Source organism: Erpetoichthys calabaricus, chromosome 2 (assembly GCF_900747795.2).
Source record: "Erpetoichthys calabaricus chromosome 2, fErpCal1.3, whole genome shotgun sequence".
Taxonomy (NCBI): Eukaryota; Metazoa; Chordata; class Cladistia; order Polypteriformes; family Polypteridae; genus Erpetoichthys; species Erpetoichthys calabaricus.
Window position 1 is genome coordinate 132,169,130 of NC_041395.2, and position 22,019 is coordinate 132,191,148.

The 22,019-nt window shown below is 35.6% G+C and overlaps 1 protein-coding gene across 1 annotated transcript in view; it reads left to right on the top strand.

Moving 5' to 3' along the window:
- Positions 1-3,032: 3,032 nt before the first annotated feature.
- LOC114645395 (extracellular calcium-sensing receptor-like) overlaps positions 3,033-22,019 on the top strand; it is a 108,980-nt gene continuing 89,993 nt past the window's right edge. Inside the window, exons 1-3 of the mRNA XM_051922545.1 lie at positions 3,033-3,315; positions 3,443-4,195; positions 4,298-4,525. Coding sequence (XP_051778505.1) covers positions 3,061-3,315; positions 3,443-4,195; positions 4,298-4,525 — 1,236 coding nt within the window. The 5' untranslated portion in view covers positions 3,033-3,060. The remainder of the gene's footprint in view (positions 3,316-3,442; positions 4,196-4,297; positions 4,526-22,019) is intronic.

Genomic DNA, 22,019 nt, shown 5'->3' on the forward strand with positions numbered 1-22,019 from the left:
AGCAATCCACCAATCAGGCCTGTATGGTAGAGTGGCCAGACGGAAGCCACTCCTTAGTAAAAGGCACATGGCAGCCCACCTGGAGTTTGCCAAAAGGCACCTGAAGGACTCTCAAACCATGAGAAAGAAAATTCTCTGGTCTGATGAGAGAAAGATTGAACTCTTTGGTGTGAATGCCAGGCATCACGTTTGGAGGAAACCTGGCACCATCCCTACAGTGAAGCATAGTGGTGGCAGCATCATGCTGTGGGGATGTTTTTCAGCAGCAGGGACTGGGAGACTAGTCAGGATAAAGGGAAAGATGACTGCAGCAATGTACAGAGACATCCTGGAAGAAAACCTGCTCCAGAGCGCTCTTGACCTCAGACTGGGGTGACGGTTCATCTTTTAGCAGGACAACGACCCTAAGCACACAGCCAAGATATCAAAGGAGTGGCTTCAGGACAACTCTGTGAATGTCCTTGAGTGGCCCAGCCAGAGCCCAGACTTGAATCCGATTGAACATCTCTGAAGAGATCTTAAAACGGCTGTGCACCAACGCTTCCCATCCAACCTGATGGAGCTTGAGAGGTGCTGCAAAGAGGAATGGGCGAAACTGGCCAAGGATAGGTGTGCCAAGCTTGTGGCATCATATTCAAAAAGACCTGAGGCTGTAATTGCTGCCAAAGGTGCACCAACAAAGTATTGAGCAAAGGCTGTGAATACTTATGTACATGGGATTTCTCAGATTTTTTTATTTTTAATAAATTTGCAAAAACCTCAAGTAAACTTTTTTCATGTTGTCATTATGGGGTGTTGTGTGTAGAATTCTGAGGAAAAAAATGAATTTAATCCATTTTGGAATAAGGCTGTAACATAACAAAATGTGGAAAAAGTGATGCGCTATGAATACTTTCCGGATGCACTGTACTCTCTAGTTGCTCTTCCTGCTTATTCATTTCCTTTGTTACTGGACTTCCAGGTGGAATCTGCTGGTGAAAGAGGTGCAAAAACACTGAAAGAAAAGAAAAGGGCTTGTGTGTTTGGAGCCACCGGCACAGCTTGACAGACTACACTTAAAGTTAATGCAACTTACTGAGTATCTAGCACTGTATGATAACACTCATTAAAGCGTTCTAGTATGAGATGAAATAAAGAATATAAAATAAATGTATCTGCTATCTGGACTTGCATAACTGAGAGTTGTTGTGTGTACCATGGTTTGTAATACAGATATGCAATTTATAATTTTACATGCCTTGGAAAGAACAACTTTTGTTTATGACATGCTGCATATTTTATAGGTATTTGTTTTAAACATTATTTATGAGAGGTGTTAATGTCCTTCTGCATGTAATAAATATAATTAATTAAAACTATTTATTATGTCATAAATGTACCCAAAATTTTTTATTTTACATTAAAGGTACTGAAATATATACAGTGTCAATTTTTTTGCATAATGAAATCCACTTAAATATGACATGATGTAATCTTATTTTCTGTGTTCAACTAGTGGTATATCAGTCTTATATTGTGATGATTTTCCTAAAATTATTCTCTTCCTAAAATTACTCCAAAGATTATCTGATATGATACAGATGAGGTATGGTTTTTCTCTCTTGTCAGGTCTTCCTTTGAGAATTACTGCTTTGATTCATATAAAGATTTCCACTAGGTAATCACTGTTGATTCTCAAGGTACAGCACTATATAAGAACACTGTCTGTCAAAACTGCTGCAATACTAAAATAAAAGACTGAAATGATATTTCTTATTTTTACTCTTATAGCTCTTTTTACAAGAGCGGAAGAACCTATTTGTAGGTTACAGGGCAGATCAGATATGCCTTTACTTTCTAAAGCAGGAGACATAATGATTGGAGCAATCTTTTCATTTCACAATACTATTGAAGAATTCAATCCGATGTTTAACACTTTACCAAAGCCAATAATATGTACAGAGTAAGTATATAATGATTTACCTATTGAAATAAGAATTAAATATTTTCCTTTCTTTTTATAGCTTAGTTGTACAGTATCATACTTGTGATAACACTGTATAAACATTGTAAGATTCATTATAGTATACCATGAAAAGTATATAAATAACTTCCTTTACCATTACTTAACCTTTAAAAGTAATTATTTAACTTGTTTTTTTAAATGAATTTATTGCGTAAACTAAACAGAAAAATAACTATATCTATGTAGACAAATTTTGCAAGGTTTAAAAAAGAGTTTATTGTAGTGTGTAAATTGCACTGAATATAATATGCAAATGATTATGTAGCAGGAATAGCTTCTGTCCATGGTGCTTAGGCATATAGTCCTACACAACTAGTTTAATTTCTGACATATAGGTAGACTAATTATGGATGCTAAATTATATCAATGTGAGTGGATGTGTTTACTTTTACTACAAGATAGCTTCTTGCCAGAATGTCTTCCATTTTATCAGTCTCTGAAATAAGAAGATATATAAAATGGATTCATGGATGAATAATTCCTAATAATTAATGTTTCCTGTATCCATCCATTTTCTACTATCACTTAATCCAAATTAGGTTAGAGGAAGCCACAGTCTGTGTTAGCAGCATTTGACACAATACAAGAATACACACTGGTTAAGATGCCAGTCCGCTCATTCACACATGTACACAAAATGCCAGTTTAGAGTCACTGGTCAACTTCACATCCATGATTTGAATGTGGAAAGCCTAATAGAAACCCAAACATTATGTAGAGGAAAATGCATACTTCAAGTGACTAGGATGGGATTTCACTTCAATCAAGTGATAAGTGTAAGCTACTATGGTGTCTGATAGTTAATGCCTTATCAAAAGGAAGAACGTTAATTTTGACGAATTAAACCTAACTATGTATAGTACAGTACTATAATTATTATTACAAATAGTAGGACTATTAATAGTTGTACAATCAGCTGCATTATTGTAATATACAAGGTTATGTATAATAATAGGAAACCTTTGTAGTTAACATATTCAGATTAACAATGAGAGTAAAACTATATTAATTTTCCTTGCAGTGTAAATGTGAAGGAATTTCTATTTGCTAAAACAATGATATTTGCCATTGAAGAAATAAACAATTCAATGCTACTGCCTGGTGCTTCTCTGGGTTATAAAATATATGATGACTGCAGTTCTATCCCTTTGGCTACAAAAGCAGCAATGGATTTAGTGAATGGTCCTGAAGGAACGCTTTCTGATATATCTTGCATTAAACCATCAACTGTACATGCAATCATAGGAATGTCAGATTCATCACCTACCATTGCTGTTGCTAAATCACTTGGACCTCTTCACATACCGGTGGTGTGTAATTTTATTATATTGATTTTATTTTACATATATATTTTTTTTGTTAAATTGTTTCTTTAAGTTGATCTGGAATTTAAATTTCAATACCTAAGTTTTGTTGCTATTGATTTATTTTGTATAGGTAAGTTACTACTCTACTTGTGCATGTCTTAGCAACAAACATGAGTTTCCTACTTTCTTTAGAACAATACCCAGTGACTATTATCAAAGCAGAGCCCTAGCGCAGCTTGTGAAGCACTTTGGGTGGACCTGGGTCGGAGCAGTGAGCAGTGATAATGACTATGGTAAAGCTGGTATTACCACATTTATAGAAGCTCTCCAGAATGAAGAAATATGCATTGAGTATTCTGAAGTAATTTATAGAAATAGTCCAAGAGACAAAATTCTGAAAGTAGTAGAAACTATGAAAAAAGCTTCGTCAAAAGTAGTTGTTGCATTTGCAACATTTATTGACCTGGAATATTTAATAAATGAACTGCTTCTTCAAAATATCACAAGCTTGCAATGGGTAGGCAGTGAAGGCTGGATATACAATGAGTACCTTGCAACAGAGGAAAATTACAAAGTCCTTGGAGGCGCTATTGGTATTAATATCATGAATCCAGTTGTACCAGGTCTACAAAAATTCTTAATGAAATTTATCCCAACCAACATTCCCAACAATACAGGTCTGGAAAGCTTTTGGGAAAGCACAATGAATTGCACATCAGCAGGAGAAGAAAACACAGCAAATGGCAATGAGTGCCTTGGCTCAGAAACTGTATATAGAGCAGTGTACGCCATAGCGTATTCTGTACACCATCTTTTTAAATGTCAGAGTAACCAGCATGGAAATTATTCTTGTGGTAATGCAATGAACATTGAGCCTTGGCAGGTAAGGGATTTTAAGGTACACAAATGACTGATAGATATGGCAGTTGACTTCTTTGTTTGTTTATTGTATGTTAGTATGTTACTAACTGTTGCTTCCTAAAAGGTACTAGATAATATGAAGCATGTTAATTTTACAACAAGTTATGGAGAGACTTTATATTTTGATGAAAATGGTGACCCAGCGGCAAGATATGAATTGATAAACTGGCAGCCCAGTAAAGAGGGAATGATTAAGTTTGTCAAAATTGGTGTGTATGATGCTTCACTGCCAGAAGGACAGCAATTTGTAATGAATAACATTACCATTATGTGGAAAGGTAATAACAAAAAGGTAGGGCTCATTTCGTTTTTCAGATAATAAACAATAATGAAATACTGTACTTAATATACATTTAGTGTGGTGACAAAATGATTAACATTGCTTCCTCTTAGCTCCTGGTGACTGGCTTTGAATCTTTGCTCAGTTGCTACCTCTATGGAGTCTGTACTGTCTACTCTTTGTGGTTTCTCTGGGCACTATCACAACCCAAAAATTTCTAGGTTAGAGGGTTAGATGAATGAAGTTCGTAAATTGATCTATTATAAGTGAATGTGTATATGTGTGCAGAAGCGGCAGTTTCTGACTTGTGTCCAATGATTACTAGATAGGTTTTGTCTCCACTCCAAATTTGATCAAATTGATTTATTAAAAAGAAGAACGATTATATACTCTCAGGCTGTTCAAAATTCTACATCTTATTCCCACTACATAGATAGATAGATAGATACTTTATTAATCCCCAAGGGGAAATTCACATATTCCAGCAGCAGCATACTGATACAAAAAACAATATTAAATTGAAGAGTGATAAAAATGTAGATATAACAGACAATAACTTTGAATAATGTTAATGTTTACCCCCCCGGTGAAACTGAAGAGTCGCATAGTGTGGGGGAGGAACAATCTCCTCAGTCTGTCAGTGGAGCAGGACAGTGACAGCAGTCTGTCGCTGAAGCTGCACCTCTGTCTGGAGATGATACTGTTCAGTGGATGCAGTGGATTATCCATGATTGACAGGAGCCTGCTCAGCGCCCGTCACTCCACCACAGATATCAAACTGTCCAGCTCCATGCCTACAATAGAGCCTGCCTTCCTCACCAGTTTGTCCAGGCGTGAGGCGTCCCTCTTCTTTATGCTGCCTCCCCAGCACACCACCGCATAGAAGAGGGCACTCGTCACAACCGTCTGATAGAACATCTGCAGCATCTTATTGCAGATGTTGAAAGACGCCAGCCTTCTAAGGAAGTATAGTTGGCTCTGTCCTCTCTTGCACAGAGCATCAGTATTGGCAGTCCAGTCCAATTTATCATCCAGCTGCACTCCAAGGTATTTATAGGTCTGTACCCTCTGCACACAGTCACCTCTGATGATCACAGGGAAAAATTATAGACAGCACCTTGATTCATCCTATCACGCTGCGGACAAAGTACTTTGGCCTAGGGTAAACTTGTTAATCTAAAAATCTAGTTTGGCCTGTAACAAGCACAATTTTGTTTTGAGCTTTCCTAGGCAATGATAGACAGAGCAAGCTACAAGAGATACAGCAGTATTTGCTCCTTTAGAGTGACATAATGAGTAAAAAAATGAAATGAGATCTTAAACCAGAAATGCTTTCAGCTTTAAGCCAAATAGAATGTGGATGTGGAGCACCTTTTGCTTTTCATCTGCTGGCAAGACATGAAGATGACCATCATTTCTGGGTGAAGGCCCTTAACTTGAAAAAGAATCTGTAAGTGTGCTCCTTCTGCTTTGTGGAAAAGACACATATCCCTAGAAAATTGGCTTGGGTATAAAGTCCCAATTTTAAAGGACTGGACAGTCCAAATAGAAAGATGTGGAGATGTGGAGATATATCTTAGTGTGTTGCCAGCCTCACACTGTCTAGCAAGATGTACAACATTTCAGAGTGCCATGTTTGAATGTAGTATGTGCTTGTAGGTCCATTGTGTGTCATTGTAGGGTGTCCTTCCACAGGTGAAAGTTGTGTAATTTGAAATCCAATGCACTGCTGTATCAATTTAGGGAATTCATGGCCAGTGTATTCCCTACGTGAGTGTACAGTTGCAAGGTTAACAATTTATGTAATATTTAAATCTACAATGCTGTTTTGTTTGAATTATGAAAGTAGTCATAGAAATATTTAATTTTAAATATTTTGCTAATGTTTTACTTTTGTCTGTAAGAGACTCTGTATAGTATTTGAATAAAATCACATTTTTTTTGTAGGTTCCCAGATCTTCATGTAGCCAAAGTTGCTTTCCGGGCACTCGTAAGGCTGTCCAGAAAGGAAAGCCTATTTGCTGTTTTGATTGTATTCCTTGTGCTGAAGGGGAAATTACTAATATAACAGGTATAGGCAATTAGGATTTTTTTCTTCTTTTTGCATTCATAATATAGAAAATGAATGTTTATTAATGGCTCTTTTGCCAGTTCCATAGTTTACTTTGGACTGATACATGTGTGCTTTTATGTTTCCAGATTCTCCTGACTGTTTAAAGTGTCCCATTGAGTACAAATCAAATGACCTAAAAAGCCAATGCATTTTAAAAGAGATTGAATTCTTAGCATTTGAAGAAACTACCGGAATACTACTAGTGTTTTTTTCCTTGCTGGGAACTTGTTTCACCATGGCTGTGACAATGGTATTTTTATACTACAGAGACACCCCAATTGTTAGAGCCAACAATTCTGAATTGAGTTTCCTTCTCTTATTTTCACTCTCTCTGTGCTTCCTCTGTTCACTCACATTTGTTGGTCAACCGTCGCATTGGTCTTGCATGTTGCGACACACGGTTTTTGGGATCACGTTTGTTTTATGCATTTCATGTGTCCTGGGGAAGACTATAGTAGTGTTAATGGCATTTCGGGCTACCCTTCCTGGTAACAATATCATGAAATGGTTTGGCCCCAGTCAACAACGCTTTTGTGTTTTTATATTAACTTTTATACAGATCTTGATTTGTGCTTTGTGGATAATTGTATCACCTCCCTTTCCCAGCAAAAACACAGAACATTATAAAGACAGAATTATACTTGAATGCAGCCTTGGATCAACAATAACATTTTGTGCAGTTTTAGGTTACATTGGTCTACTGTCCACTATGTGCTTCATTCTTGCTTTTCTGGCTCGTAAGCTACCCGATAATTTTAATGAAGCTAAATTCATCACATTCAGCATGTTAATATTCTGTGCTGTCTGGATTACTTTCATTCCTGCTTATATCAGCTCCCCAGGAAAATACACTGTAGCTGTGGAAATATTTGCAATTTTAGCTTCAAGCTTTGGTCTGCTTTTCTGCATTTTTGTCCCAAAGTGTTATGTGATACTGCTGAAACCACACAAAAATACCAAAAAATTCTTAATGGGTAAAGTGCAGTCGGCATCGCTTTAACATATAATGAGTCTGTTTTGTTTTAGACCACATTAAGCTTTAAGTTTATATTTTTCCCTAATTGTCTACTGAAGTTATCAACATATGTTTATTGTAAACTACATTTTAAATAAATAGTTTTCAAAATTAAGTAAGTGTATGATCATCTTTACTTTGAAGGAAACTGAATACAGTCATACAGAGTGCCATTTAAGCCAATCTTAAAGGGGAATAAGAACAAACAGGAGATTCATGTACATATTTTCCCTGTATTGTAAATATGATTAACTGTTAAAATGACATTTCAATTGTGCATTTCACATATTGTAGATAGATAGACAGATAAATAGATAGTGTGATAAGGATGAGACAAAGACATTATAAAGGTTTGGGGCAGCCACCCATATATTGTTCCACAGCTGCAAAATAGTATTTAAGTTGAACAGAGATGTTCACTGATCTGAGTCCAAGACAGAACTGATTTTTTGGAGGCAAGATGGCGGCTTTAAAGGTCAGTACAGGAAGTGACATCATCATTGGCCCCATAACCAGAAGTGATGTCATCGGAACCGGAAAATACCGTCATCACTGGGGGCAGAAAACGGAAGTGAAGTCATTGGGACCAGAAAGCATGAGCGGCACAGGAACCTGGCAGGATTTCCCAAGAATAGTCTGTAAGCAACTGAGAGAGACAGTCAGCACACCCTGCCACCCCCTGGTCTGTTGAGGAATTACAGTTATTCAGGCCTTTTAGCTACCTCCTATTCACACGTGTGTGACAGATAGATAGATAGATAGATAGATAGATAGATAGATAGATAGATAGATAGATAGATAGATAGATAGATAGATAGATAGATAGATAGATAGATAGATAGATAGATCCCAAAGGGAAATTAAGACAGTGCAGAACTTATGGTTTGGATAATGATTAGAGAGCGGTTGCAGCCTAATAACAAGCTGGTAGGTTGAAGTAAGGTGTATCAGATTGTGGTCACATCTGCACAACTTTACCACGGCTTTACATTTGAAAAAAGCAGGTCCACCTTGTAGTGTCCATGAACCTAACATAATACATTGAAGTCAACTAATATTATAATAATTCATCATCAGAGTGTTCCTAACAGAGAGATTCTTTTTGTTCTGTCAGCGAACTGGCAGGTTGACTTTTTGAGCAAGATTAGAAGATGTGGATAGGGAAACAATAAAAGGTTGAGAATAAAAGGAAAAAGAAGCCAAAACAAGAGAGAATAAGCAAAAATATCAAAACCAAAAAAATGCACAAGTTCAAATAAGGCTTCTTTGAGAGTTTTGGTAATCAGAGATCAGATAAGTTAATGAATCCCTAGCCACCCTTTTATCCCATTGTGTTGATTATAAAAAAAGGTCATGAACATCAGAGGCCATGCTTCTAGAAACACAGGGAAGCAGACCTATCTATCTATCTATCTAATAAAGGAATTGAAGACCTAAAATAGTGGCCAGGATGTTGCAAAACAAAATACAACATCTAAACCATTACTAATTTCAAGCAACTACAAGTATAAAAGTATACTAAATAATTTGCATAAAACTAAATCATGACACATTTCTGTTGTATTTATACCATTTCCTGATGTTTTGGCCACATGCTCCATTATCCTCACTGTTGAAAGCTCAAGAAGAATTAGGTTATACAATGAAGAAAAAGAAAAGTTTTCCAGCAAGAGGACAATGCCAGTCTGACAGCAAGAAGAAGAAGGAAAATATTAGTTGAAGAGAAATTTGGACAGGGGGGCTCAAAAAAAGAGACCTTAGTGCCTGGAATGTCTACAGTTCCAAGTCATCAAAATATCTCCTAGAGTATTAAAATCTACAAAACAAGAAAAAAACAACATGGGAAAGAAATGGAGCATCCACTTATACATAAAGCTTTATTATGAAAAATGGTAGTGTTTATGTGCTAAACAGGAATTGAATCTCAAAGCTTATCGAGCCAGTGCCATGTCTTCAAAGCAAAAGGGATGAAAGGGCCTTATACACTTCTGGAAGAAATGCAACAATACAAAAATTCCAACCATTATTTGATAGCAAATGCAACATGTTGATGTTACCCAACAACAACACAGCAAATGGGAGCAAATGTGAGAAACAAAACGTCGAAAAAAAATGGTAACGGAACAAAAAGTCTCATAATAAACAATAGAATATTGCTCCATTCCCCAAAATTCTAACACATGTTCTATCTCATTCCATTGCCTGACTGGAATAAGATTACAAGATATTCAGAACTAACCAACTAATTTACAACCATGGAACCCATCTGAGTTAACACTAGCAACCCCTGTGCTTCACTTCTTACACATTACTGTACTTTGAATGCAAATGAGGATCAAATCTTTATTACATCGGTGTGCTTAAAAAAAGAGGCTACATAATATATAACCTTTAGAGAGCCACATGATTCTATAGTTCTGTCCATTATTAAGGGTTTGGGTTATCTTTAGTCATGTTAAATAATTATCAGCTTTTCATTCATTTATGTAAAGCCATAAGATATTTCAACCTTCTACTTATTGTTTTCCTGATTATGATCCCTGCATGCCACTGTTGCTGTGTTAGGCCCTGGCTAAGGGAAGAAGAAAACAAAAAAAATTAGTCATTGACATACTGGTGAAAATAAATTAAAGGGAAGGCAGATAACGCTATAGATTATTAACAAACTAACAACGTCTGCTGTATGACAATGGTAAATGACTAAAGCCAAGTTATTATTTTGTTTTGAATATAAAAACATTTACTGCTTTCTTATCACATTTTAGGATACATCAATGTGGTCCATACAGTATAAAATCATAAATATTCAATAGCTACTAATTCAAAAACAAAACAGTAAAATGTGGTTCCTAGGTAAACACATGCATTCTCAGAATTCTCCAGAGTGTAATGTATTTTTCAAACTGTTGTGAGAGCAGCTTTCAAGACATATGACTATCTGGGACACAATTTCCAAATCCTTCTCCCTAGAAAGAAAATTAGTTAACCATCAAGAGTAAATGTAATGATGGATGTAAATAACATAAATACTGAGGTAAAGGTATAATAAGTCAAGAAGTATCAGTGACTAATATCACACTAACTCTTTATAAGGTGATATTCTATTAAAAATGATCTTCATTGCAATAGCATTAGCAGCACTCTTTGTAAAGGCTGAAGATCCAGTTTGTGAGCTACTACAGAGACAACCTGCACAACCTTTGATCTCAAAGGACGGTGACATTATCATTGGAGGAATCTTTTCATTCCACAAAAGTGTTGAAGATTTTGAATTATCATTTAAAGAGATGCCACAGCCTTTAAAATGTACAGAGTAAGTAAAACCAATAATATTTTTGAACAGACATGATTAATCTTTTTATGTTACATAATAGGTAAGTATTTCTCAAACTCTGACATAATGAATTTCAGGTGTTTATTATTGAAAATACAATAGCATAGGGCATGCTTCAAAATAACAACAAACACAAAAATTCTATCAACTGCAATATTGTGTGTAATAATTTGTTATTGCTGTTATCATCATCTTAAATGTGTTACTTTCTGGAATTTCCTGACAGCTTTAATATTAAAGAATTTATTTTTGCAAAAGCAATGGTCTTTGCTTCTGAAGAATTAAACAACAATACTAGCATTCTTCCTGGAATTTCTCTTGGGTACAAAATATATGATGATTGCACATCTTTAAATTTAGCAATGAAAGCAGCACTGGCATTAGCAAATGGACAAGAAACGTCATTTGCCTTTGATACTTGTGGCAAACCATCTACTGTTTATGCTATTATAGGAATGTCTGATTCCACACCAGCCATTGCAATTGCAGCCACACTTGGACCATATTTCATACCACTGGTAAGAAATGAGCATGGTTTTGCTCCTATAAATATATTTACAGAATACAGTTCACAGTATACAGTCTGGGCAGGGGTATATAAAGGCAAAGGAATATAGGATTAGTTTCAAACAGGAGTGCTTTGTTAATGGCAAGAAGCCTTTTGGGCATAGATAGATAAGGAAAAGAGTGAATGAGTGAAAAAGGGTGACAGAAAAAAAAATAGCAATAGATATAGCAAGAAAATCTGGTGACAGTTTGGTAACTGGCAGATAATACAAAAGTAATATTTAACAAGGTCATGACAATGCATAGAGTTTTTAAAAATGTATTTATGCAAGTATAGTATAGTATAGTAATACTATACTATACTTGCATAATATATGGTCTATATGGTCTATATATAATATATGGTATATATGGTTATAGTATTATGACCATAACAACATCATGGAAACACAGATTTATTTTTATATGTAACTTCTTTTTCAACAGATAAGTTACTACTCGACTTGTGCGTGTCTCAGCAACAAATACAATTATCCAACTTTCTTTCGAACCATACCAAGTGACTACCACCAAAGTAGAGCTCTAGCAAAACTTATCAAATATTTTGGATGGAATTGGCTTGGAACTTTAAGTGCTGATGATGATTATGGTAAAGCTGGCATTGCTACATTCATAGAGGCTGTTCAGAAAGAAGGGCTGTGCATTGAATATTCTGAATCAATATACAGAAACAGCCCTAGAGCAAAAGTGCTTAAAATTGTAGATATTATGAAGCAGGCTTCTTCTAAAGTAATAGTTGTCTTTGCCACATTTACAGATTTAGAAGCTCTTCTAAAAGAGCTTTATTTTCAGAATGTCACCAACCTGCAGTGGATTGGCAGTGAAGGCTGGATTTCAAGTGAATATCTGGCAACCAAAGAGAATTACGGTGTCCTTGGGGGAGCACTTGGACTTGCAATCAGTAGTTCCACAATACCGTCTTTGGGAGATTATTTAAAAGACACAAGTCCATCTGAAATTCCCAATAATATTGACTTAAATATATCCTGGAGAAGCACATTTAACTGCAGTTTAAAAAGAGAGAACAAATCTCCACCTAATAATTCATGTCAAGCACCTGAATTTGGATTGCAAATAAACAAACTTTATTTTGATATTCCTGAAGTCAGAATCGCTAATAATGTCTATAAAGCAATGTATGCAGTAGCACATGCTCTGCATAATCTCTATGAATGCCAAATTACTGAAACAAATAATACATGCAGCCCTAACAGGAAAGTTGACTCTCGACAGGTAAGGACTCATTACTTTACATTATGTATATTAGAAGTAAATATTTATTGTTCAAAATCATTTAAATTGACTACTTTTTTAACAGGTGTTAGAAAAGGTAAAGCAAGTTAATTATACAACCAGTTATGGAGAAAATGTTTATTTCGATAGCAATGGAGACCCAGTAGCAAGATATGAAATAATAAACTGGCAGTTAAATGAGAAAGGATCTATACAATTTGTCACTGTTGGCCTCTATGATTCTTCTTTACAAGAGGGACAACAATTTGTTATGAATAACATTAGTATTATTTGGAAAAATGGAGAAATAAAGGTTAGAATCTGCATCATTTTTCAGTATTTTAGGGTTATAATTATTATGATTATTATCAGTAGTAGCACTTTGAGAAGTTTTAAAAATAATTATGTTATGAGAAAATAAGCCACTTTTAATGTTTTTTTTTAAAATTAAAACTACAGTGAGGAGGTTTTAATTGTTTACTATAGTATGTTCTTTATTTTAGATTCCCAGATCAATCTGCAGTGAGAGCTGTCAGCCAGGCACACGTAAAGCTGTTCAGAAAGGAAAGCCTGCATGCTGCTTTGATTGTTTAGCATGTGGGGAAGGAGAAATAAGTAATATGACAGGTACAGCTTATGTAAAGCGTGTCAATGTGCACAAAATCTTGCCAGAAAAACTAACAAGGATGTAGTTGCTAGGTATAAATATACAGATGGCCTCATGCTAGAGTGTTCAGCACTGGTACCTCTATTCTCAAGGAATCCAGAAAATGCACACATGTTAAGGATATGCAGTATTTATTGTCATTCTGTTTTACATGATTGGAATAGATGAATAATGCAAAAAACTGGAAAACTTTAACAATGTTTTATTTATATTTACAGTATATTTGTTTAAGTTCAGGTATCCCAGCTAATACAATGTGGCACACGAAAAACCAAACTGTCTCAGATCGGCTGGCTCGGGCTATTATACAGGCAGGTGCTGTCGTGATTGCAGAGCCTCATTGCCGCGACAGGGTCAGCAGCCCCAACTGTGCATTAGTAAGGAAGCTGTGAGCCAGTGGGTACAGACATGCGTGAAAGATAGGTATTCTCTGCAACAAAAGATTGGCATAGTGGAGGCGTATGTGTCTACCGGTTCTTTTAAGGAAATGTGGGACATTTTCAAACAGAAGTTTCCTGGTGTAAACCTACCAGCAAAGAGCAGTATTCACGAGTTGGTGAATGAGTGGCGTAAGACTAGGTCAGTTGCAAAAAGAACTGCAAAAAGAATCGGGCCCCGTCCGTTCGTATACCTGCGGTCGTAGCAGATATTCAGGAACGGATGGCCAGAAGCCCTAGGAAATCAACACGTAAATTGGCACAACAAGCGAATGTTTTGCACAGGTCTTGTCAATGTGTGTTGCACTCATTACAAATGAAGCCGTACAGAATGACTTGTGTCCAAGAACTGAAGGACGACGATAAAGAAAAACGTGTATTTTATTGCACATGGCTCTTTCAAACAATTGCAATTGGATTTTTGTATTGCATATCTTTCGTTTCGTGTATGGGCTAAGAAACGTGCATCGACGTTGGAGTCAGAGATGGTTCAGTTTTTTGTGCGCCACCCACTATTTTATCTGAAGATTTAAATCAGAAATCTGAAATGATATCTTGCAGCAGGCACATTCCAGTTTACATGTTGTTTTTTTATCAAACATGATTTTGGAGAGTAAGAAACAGAAAATGATTTCATTAAAACTACATGGTGCCAAAGAGTGGTAATAAGTTACACACTGATCACATCAATATACAGTAGCAGTGAAAATTCACGGTAATATTCAAAAAGAGTAGATCTTGCCTTTAGTTAGTTTCCTAGTTTAATTAAACAGAGTGTTACTTAGATATGTGTACATTTTGTATGCCAGTACAGAAATTCCCTGTTTGAGATGATCTTGCCTTGATAATAAGCACACAGACAAGAATGAATGTGAATTAATTGCACTTTTTCAGAACACATTTACAGTGTCTATCTTTTTCAAACTTTATTTAACCCTTACACATTTTACCATATTATGCATTATTGGTTTGTTTATTTATTTGCTCTGGTTGAAATTTCAAAAAGCCTATATTGCACAGATATCCTAATATTTATAGAGCTAAGAAAATTATGTGTTTGATTATAAAATAAGGTTGCCCAATGGTTAGCTCTTCTACCTCATGGGTTTAAATTCTGTGTATGTCACAGTTTGCATGTCATCTGCCTTCACTCCCTGTGTCTGTGTAGGGTATCTGTTTTAGGTCATTTGGCAAAGAGTGAGTGGGCCCTGTGATGAACTGGTCAATCACTAGATATCATAAGCTCCTTGTTGTTGCTCTGATTGCATTCTAGTGATCCTCCTTAATACTTTCATCAGCTTCTGAGAAAATCTACTGCACATTATTGGCATTATAAATGAAAACTAGTGGAACCACTCTGGAAGTAAATCAGCAGTACCAACAGAGAAGTTGTTTATAAAAATTGTGTGGACATCTTTTTATATGCTTCACTATGCAATATTAAAAATATTAATTGTTAAATATTAACACACACACCTACAGTATACATATTGTGAGTGGATGGCCAACATCTTTACCACAGGGCTGTATGGGAATTTCTGTTTGTCGGATCAGCCCTGTTGGATTCTTTGGATGCCACCAGGGGGAGCTGCAGATCCCTATTTTGGGCTTTTGCCACACCTGGGAGTAATTCCAGACCTCTCTAACAAGCCACCTGGAATACTTCTGATTGTGGCTTAAAAGGAGCCAGAGTCGGGAGGAAGAGGGATGAAGCTTGTCAGTGGAGGAATAAAGAAAGAAAGAAAGAAAGAAAGAAAGAAAGAAAGAAAGAAAGAAAGAAAGAAAGAAGTGCTGTGTGGTATATTTTTGGGCTGTACTGTAATTGGAGCTGGTGGGAAACGGAAAATGTTTCTCACTGAATAAAAGCCTTTTATTTTGCTGCTGCTTTGTATGTGTCGCGTGTTTGGGAAATTGTACACCCCTGTCAGGTCACTATATATATATATATATATATATATATATATATATATATAATATATATATATATATATATATAATATATATATATATATATATATATATATGTGGCGGTGAAGCTCTGTGATGCAGTTTGCATATTTGTAGCCTGAAATCCACAAAGGGAGCAAGTGAGTAAGTGAGTCACATTTCTTAAAATAGTTTTCATTCCTAAGCTTTTGACTCCTACTAGGAATCATCATCAGAGGAAAATTATTAGACTTGCAGGAACCCAAGACAATATATAGCAAATAAGGAGGGGTGGATGGGGGGGGGGGGGGGTGGTGGTTTTGGATTGATGAAGTGGGGTTTGGAGGATGTTGATCATAAAGTCTTATTTATTATTTGCATGTTCTTCTTTTCAAGCCTGCATATGCTGGGTTCAAGTTCATATTCATGTCTGTTAATGGCATTTTCATTGGATAGCCACGTTTCAGTCAGTTATCTGGCAATTTTAGTAATAGGCTTGAATTTTACTTGCACTGAGTCCCTTTTAAATGTGTGTCCAGTCGACTTTGTATGTGTGTAAATCAGAGACTGTGGGTCCTTTCTTGAAAACTGTATTGCGATGCTATATGGCAAGTGTTTTTTATTTTTGTCCCATGTATACCGCTGGACATGTATTAAATTGTATGCTGTAAACCGAGTTCCTGCTGCTGAATTCTTACTTCTAGCATTAAAAAGGACTAGAAGGAGTGTGTTTGTAGGCTTGTGCACTGCTTTAATGACTACTCTAGACAGGATATGTGCTGTACCTTCTGATACCACATGATGATATATGTACACGCTAGGTGAGTGTGCCCACCCTGGACACCTATGGTGGCCCAATAAAAATAGATTGCTTCGCTCGGTATCGATCCATGAGTATATTTCAACATGGTCAAAACCCTGAGATTTATTTATAGTTACAGTAAATGCTAAAACTATTGGAAATTTTCGTCTATGTAAGATGAATGGTAATCTACTTGCTGAAGCATCGCCAGTATCCGAGGAATATGACTTCTCCTGCATGATCACCTGTCATGATTTTGCCAGCAATTGAATGTTTATTCAGTTTTACAATTTGTAAGTGTGTGCCATTACATAAGCTTTATTTATCGACTGCTAACACACAACTGAACTACTACTATTCTTGGTGGAGCTGATGTATATAAGGTATTTTGTTTTACATAAGCATGTTAAATTGTTTGTATTGTCATGAGAGTATCATTGTGGTAGTCTCCTAATGAAGATGAAAAAAAATTATATATAGATGTATACTATATGATGTGCAGTTTTGAAGCAAAATGAGCGTTTCATGAAAACCTCACATGAAAATGTTGCAAGATTTCGCTAATCTTTTTATATATAGAGAGTAGATATATACACACGCCTCTTTTTAAACAAAGACAGGTTTTTTTTTATATGTTGTGCTTGCAATGTGTGTAGTATTGTTTTACCTTGCAACTATTCTAAGAGCAAACTGTTTTTCTCTTACAGATGCCATTGATTGTATAAAATGTTCACTTGAATATACAGCCAACGAGCAAAGTGACCAATGCACACTAAAAGAAGTTGAATTTTTATCATCTGGAGAAATTATGGGAATGTTGTTAACCATCTTAGCAATTTTAGGAGCTTGTAAAACCATAAGTATTGCTATTGTGTTTTATTACTATAGAGATACCCCAATTGTAAAAGCTAATAACTCAGAGCTCAGCTTTCTTCTCCTTTTCTCTTTGACATGTTGTTTTCTTTGTTCGCTCACTTTCATTGGACGACCCTCTGACTGGTCGTGTATGTTACGACATACAGCTTTTGGCATCACATTTGTTCTCTGTGTCTCTTGTGTGCTGGGGAAAACTTTAGTTGTGCTGATGGCCTTTAGAGCTACAATCCCAAGTAACAATGTAATGAAATATTTTGGCCCTGGTCAGCAACGTTTAAGTGTTTGTATTTTAACTGCAATTCAGATCTTGATTTGTGCCATGTGGTTGATGATATCACCACCTTTTCCTATGAAAAACATGCAACATTACAAAAACAAGATAATTTTAGAATGTGACCTGGGCTCTGCAATAACCTTTTATGGTGTTTTGGGATACATTGGATTTCTGTCAGTCATATGCTTTCTTCTGGCATTTCTGGCTCGGAAATTGCCAGATAATTTCAATGAAGGTAAATTTATCACATTCAGCATGGTGATATTTTGTGCTGTTTGGCTTACATTTATCCCAGCTTACGTTAGCTCTCCAGGCAAATATACTGTGGCTGTTGAAATATTTGCAATCTTAGCTTCTAGTTTTGGTTTACTTTTCTGCATTTTTCTCCCTAAATGCTATATAATATTGTTAAAACCAGAAAGAAATACAAAAAAATTTGTAATGGGGAAATCTTAGGAAATTTCTGTGGAAAACATCATGAACAGTCACATGTGCATTTTACAGAGAGCCAGAAATTTCACACAGTACTGTATATATAGCATGTCATTCTCATACCTGCATAATTAAACTGAAAGTTGTGGTTGGACCAGAGCCAAAATACAGTACAATGTAATGTTATACAGTACTGTATTGATACTTTTAGTGTCTGTCTCATTCATTTTACATTTCCAACATCATTGTCAAATTTTGTTCTTTTCTACATTTCTTTTTCCCAGTGAATGATCAATTTGGAATTCATGTGCCAGTTAAGGTTTTAGTTGTGTTTGCTCTAAAATTCTGGTCAGTATCAAGCATTACAACTAGTATAATACTTTATATTGTACTATCATTGAATAGGTTAATAAAACTTCAAAACATGAGTTCTTTCTTATGACCTTTATTTATACACCAACACTTTTCCCTTTTTTTTCAACTCATTCTCTTCTCCCCACTTATCCATTCCTCACAAATTTACAATTACTTATTTGGCTGATGTCTTTATCTAAGGCGACTTACAACATTTATGATACACTTGGTTACATTTCTTTTGGTTGTCCAATTGGAGCACAGGCAGGTCAAGTAACTTGCTCATGGTTACACAGTGTTAGTAGCAAGATCTGAACCTGCAACCTCAGGGTTATCTTCAGCATCAAATATTTCTGCTCTCATGGTGATTCAGGTCCATCTGGTGCAGCACCATTTAATGTGTTTGAAATGGTAAAGTAAATTAATTACCAAATCAAATGCCATCTTGTCCTGTGAGCTTCCAGTGCTCAGTTCTTTTCCCTTACAATCTGGTAACAGAACACTACTTTACAATGTGCAGGTACATTCAGTTATCCAGTATTAAACCCCACTTTAGCCAATTCAGTGTTGCAAGGTGATACAGTTTATTCCACTAGCACTGGGTACAAAGCAGGAACCAACTCTGGACAAGTTCCATTTCATCACATGTCATTTTCTTGAAAGCAGATGTAATTATCATGTATTTATCTCTTGAATTGCATTTTGAAGTGATACTTGGATCTGGCACTTTGTCCAATTGCAAGCACTTGATGAGCCGGTGCTTTCTTTAAATTTTTGGATGATGTGTTGTCACAATTGTTTTTACCAACCTTGATCTAACTTTTTTCACATTTATGTCTTCTCTTAGAGAGTAGGCTTGCACTCACATCTACTGTCCATAAATCTACCCTCTTATTACTTCAGCCTAAACTGTATTATTAATTCAATGGTTAAAACTTTTTCCTACTCTTAGTGGCTCACAATCTTATAGAATAAAATAGCCTAAAGTCCCTTGTGTTTTTATAATAACTCTAGGACCCAGTGGGTCCAAATGTCAGAATAGTTTTTTAGGTGATAAAAACCAGTGTAAACTTATTTTCTATTTTCTAAACCATTTAGTCCTGTACAGGGTCGCGGAGGGTGCTGGAGCCTATCCCAACCAGTATAGGGCACAAGGCAGACACAAACCCTGGACAGGGTGCAAAAAAACTTACACACGCACCCAAACCACACATTAGAACCAATTTAGTATCACTAATGCACCTAACCTGCATGTCTTTAAACTGTGGGAGGAAATCGGAGAACCAGAAGGAAACCCACAAAGACACAGAGAGAACATTCAACCTCCGCGTTCCCCTGGTCTCCTTACTGTGAGGCAGCAGCACTACCACTGTACTACCATAACACCCACCTGCATAAATGATCCCTTTTAATGTACAACCTAATAAGAAATGCTGATTTGTAACATTCATTAAATATGTTCTGCTAAATATTAAATACTACATTCATTGCAAACCTTACCATTTTCTAATCCTGAGCAAGGTTGATAAATAATACATTTATGCAGTTTAATTATATTTACAATTCTGTCTTGTGAACCTTTGGTCTTATTATTTATTTCAGGCTTATCATCAACATAAAAAAATAATAAAGTAATAAAGTTAATATTTTGGATCCAGGCATTGGGAAAATAACAAATTAAGCAATGGAGTAAAGGTGTGACATTCAATATATCCATATTGTAAAACACTGACAATAAATACTAATGGAAATTATAAATTATATATTTAGCTAATGATCTATCAAAGACAACCAATACACAACTTTTTTTTTCTATTTAAGATGATACAATAGTACTCTCCATGTCAAATTTATGAAGCCCATTGCGGCACTTCCTTTGTGATTTTGGGCTATACAAAAATAAACTGTATTGTATTGTATTCTAAGTCTAAACTGAATGATAAATTCTTTTTAAAAGGTTAATCGCCCAGTGAAGGATTTGAGGATAGAACATTTATTAGGCTCAGAAATGCTCCTTCAGAGCAGTCAGTTTAAATATTCATGTGATTTTTGCATTCTTCATTAAATCAGAGAGAGCTGCTGTCTGGGTTGCAAAATTTAAAATAAAGTGTACACTAAATGGTTACTGACCATCCCCAATGAAGTACGTATATACACACAGTATCTCTCCATCTTTTTGTATCTCTGATTTAATTATTTCTTTATCTGTTGAGCATCCAAGTTAGTGATTTTTGTACATAGTCAGATTACATTTTTGGGATTCACATCTTGGCAAGCTTCTTTCAGATGAGAGAGAGAAAGAGAAAATATTTATTACTAAATATAATTTAAATATGTAATCCATTCCTATCATTATTAAAATTATGTAATCATCACATACAGTATCTCCAAACATTCTGTGTGGAGTCATAGGATTTGTTCTGTCATACAGAATCCTAAATGTTAGAGGAGCCCAATAAAGTCTTACAAATTTGTCCAATCTATTACAAGAAAATTTCTCCACAGCTTGACACAACTTTAATGAAGCAAAGTTTGGAAATATATATAACTTACATCAACATTATCATTAATTTCTATGGCACATTTTCATACACAGAATGTAGCTCAAAGTTCATTATAACATGTCAAAGAAGTGATTACAACAAAACAGAAAAAAATGAATTAAACAAATAATAATAATGAATAAGTTACATAACATCGATATAAAATTAATAGAAATATAGAGTCCTTATATATAATATTATATTCTAAGTCTCCATAGACGAGTACAATGATAAGGTCAGATGGCCAGGAAGACAGAAAAAAAAACAAACAAACAAAATCTGCAGGGGTTCCAAGGCCAAAAGACTTCCCAGCCGCCACTGTGCATTTTACCTAACATAAATGTTCTTAAGTCATTTGCCATTGTTTCCAGGGTTTGTCCCAGAGGATTCTCTGCAGTGGGACTCATTGATAGCTGGGGCACCCACCTTCATTCGGGCATCTAATGTTGCTGAACAGTGCCTCAATCAGGTGGTTGCCACCACAGACAAAAAAGAAAATAAAACAGAGAAAAGTAGAGATTAGTAATGATTTCAGATTCCTAAGGAATATGATACTGGTAAGATCTGGTATTCCAGACTTGTGGTGTATAACAGCTAAAAGCTGCCTAACCACTTCTTTTATGCTTCGCTCATGGAATAATAAGCAGACCACTATTAGAAGATTTAACTTTGTAATTTGGAAAGTAGATTGACAGGCACTCCAAAATATAGAAAAGTGCAAGATTACTTAAAAATTTAAATACCACTGTAAGTATTTACAACTCCTTTCTAAAGAACATTGGTAACCAATGTAACAATGCTAAAACTGGAGAAATGTGCTCAGATTCTTTTTCTGGTTAAGATTCTTGCTGCTGCATTCTGAACTAATTACAACCGATTGATGTCTTTGTTAGGATGTCCTATTAAGATGTCCTGTTAGGAGTGTATTACAGT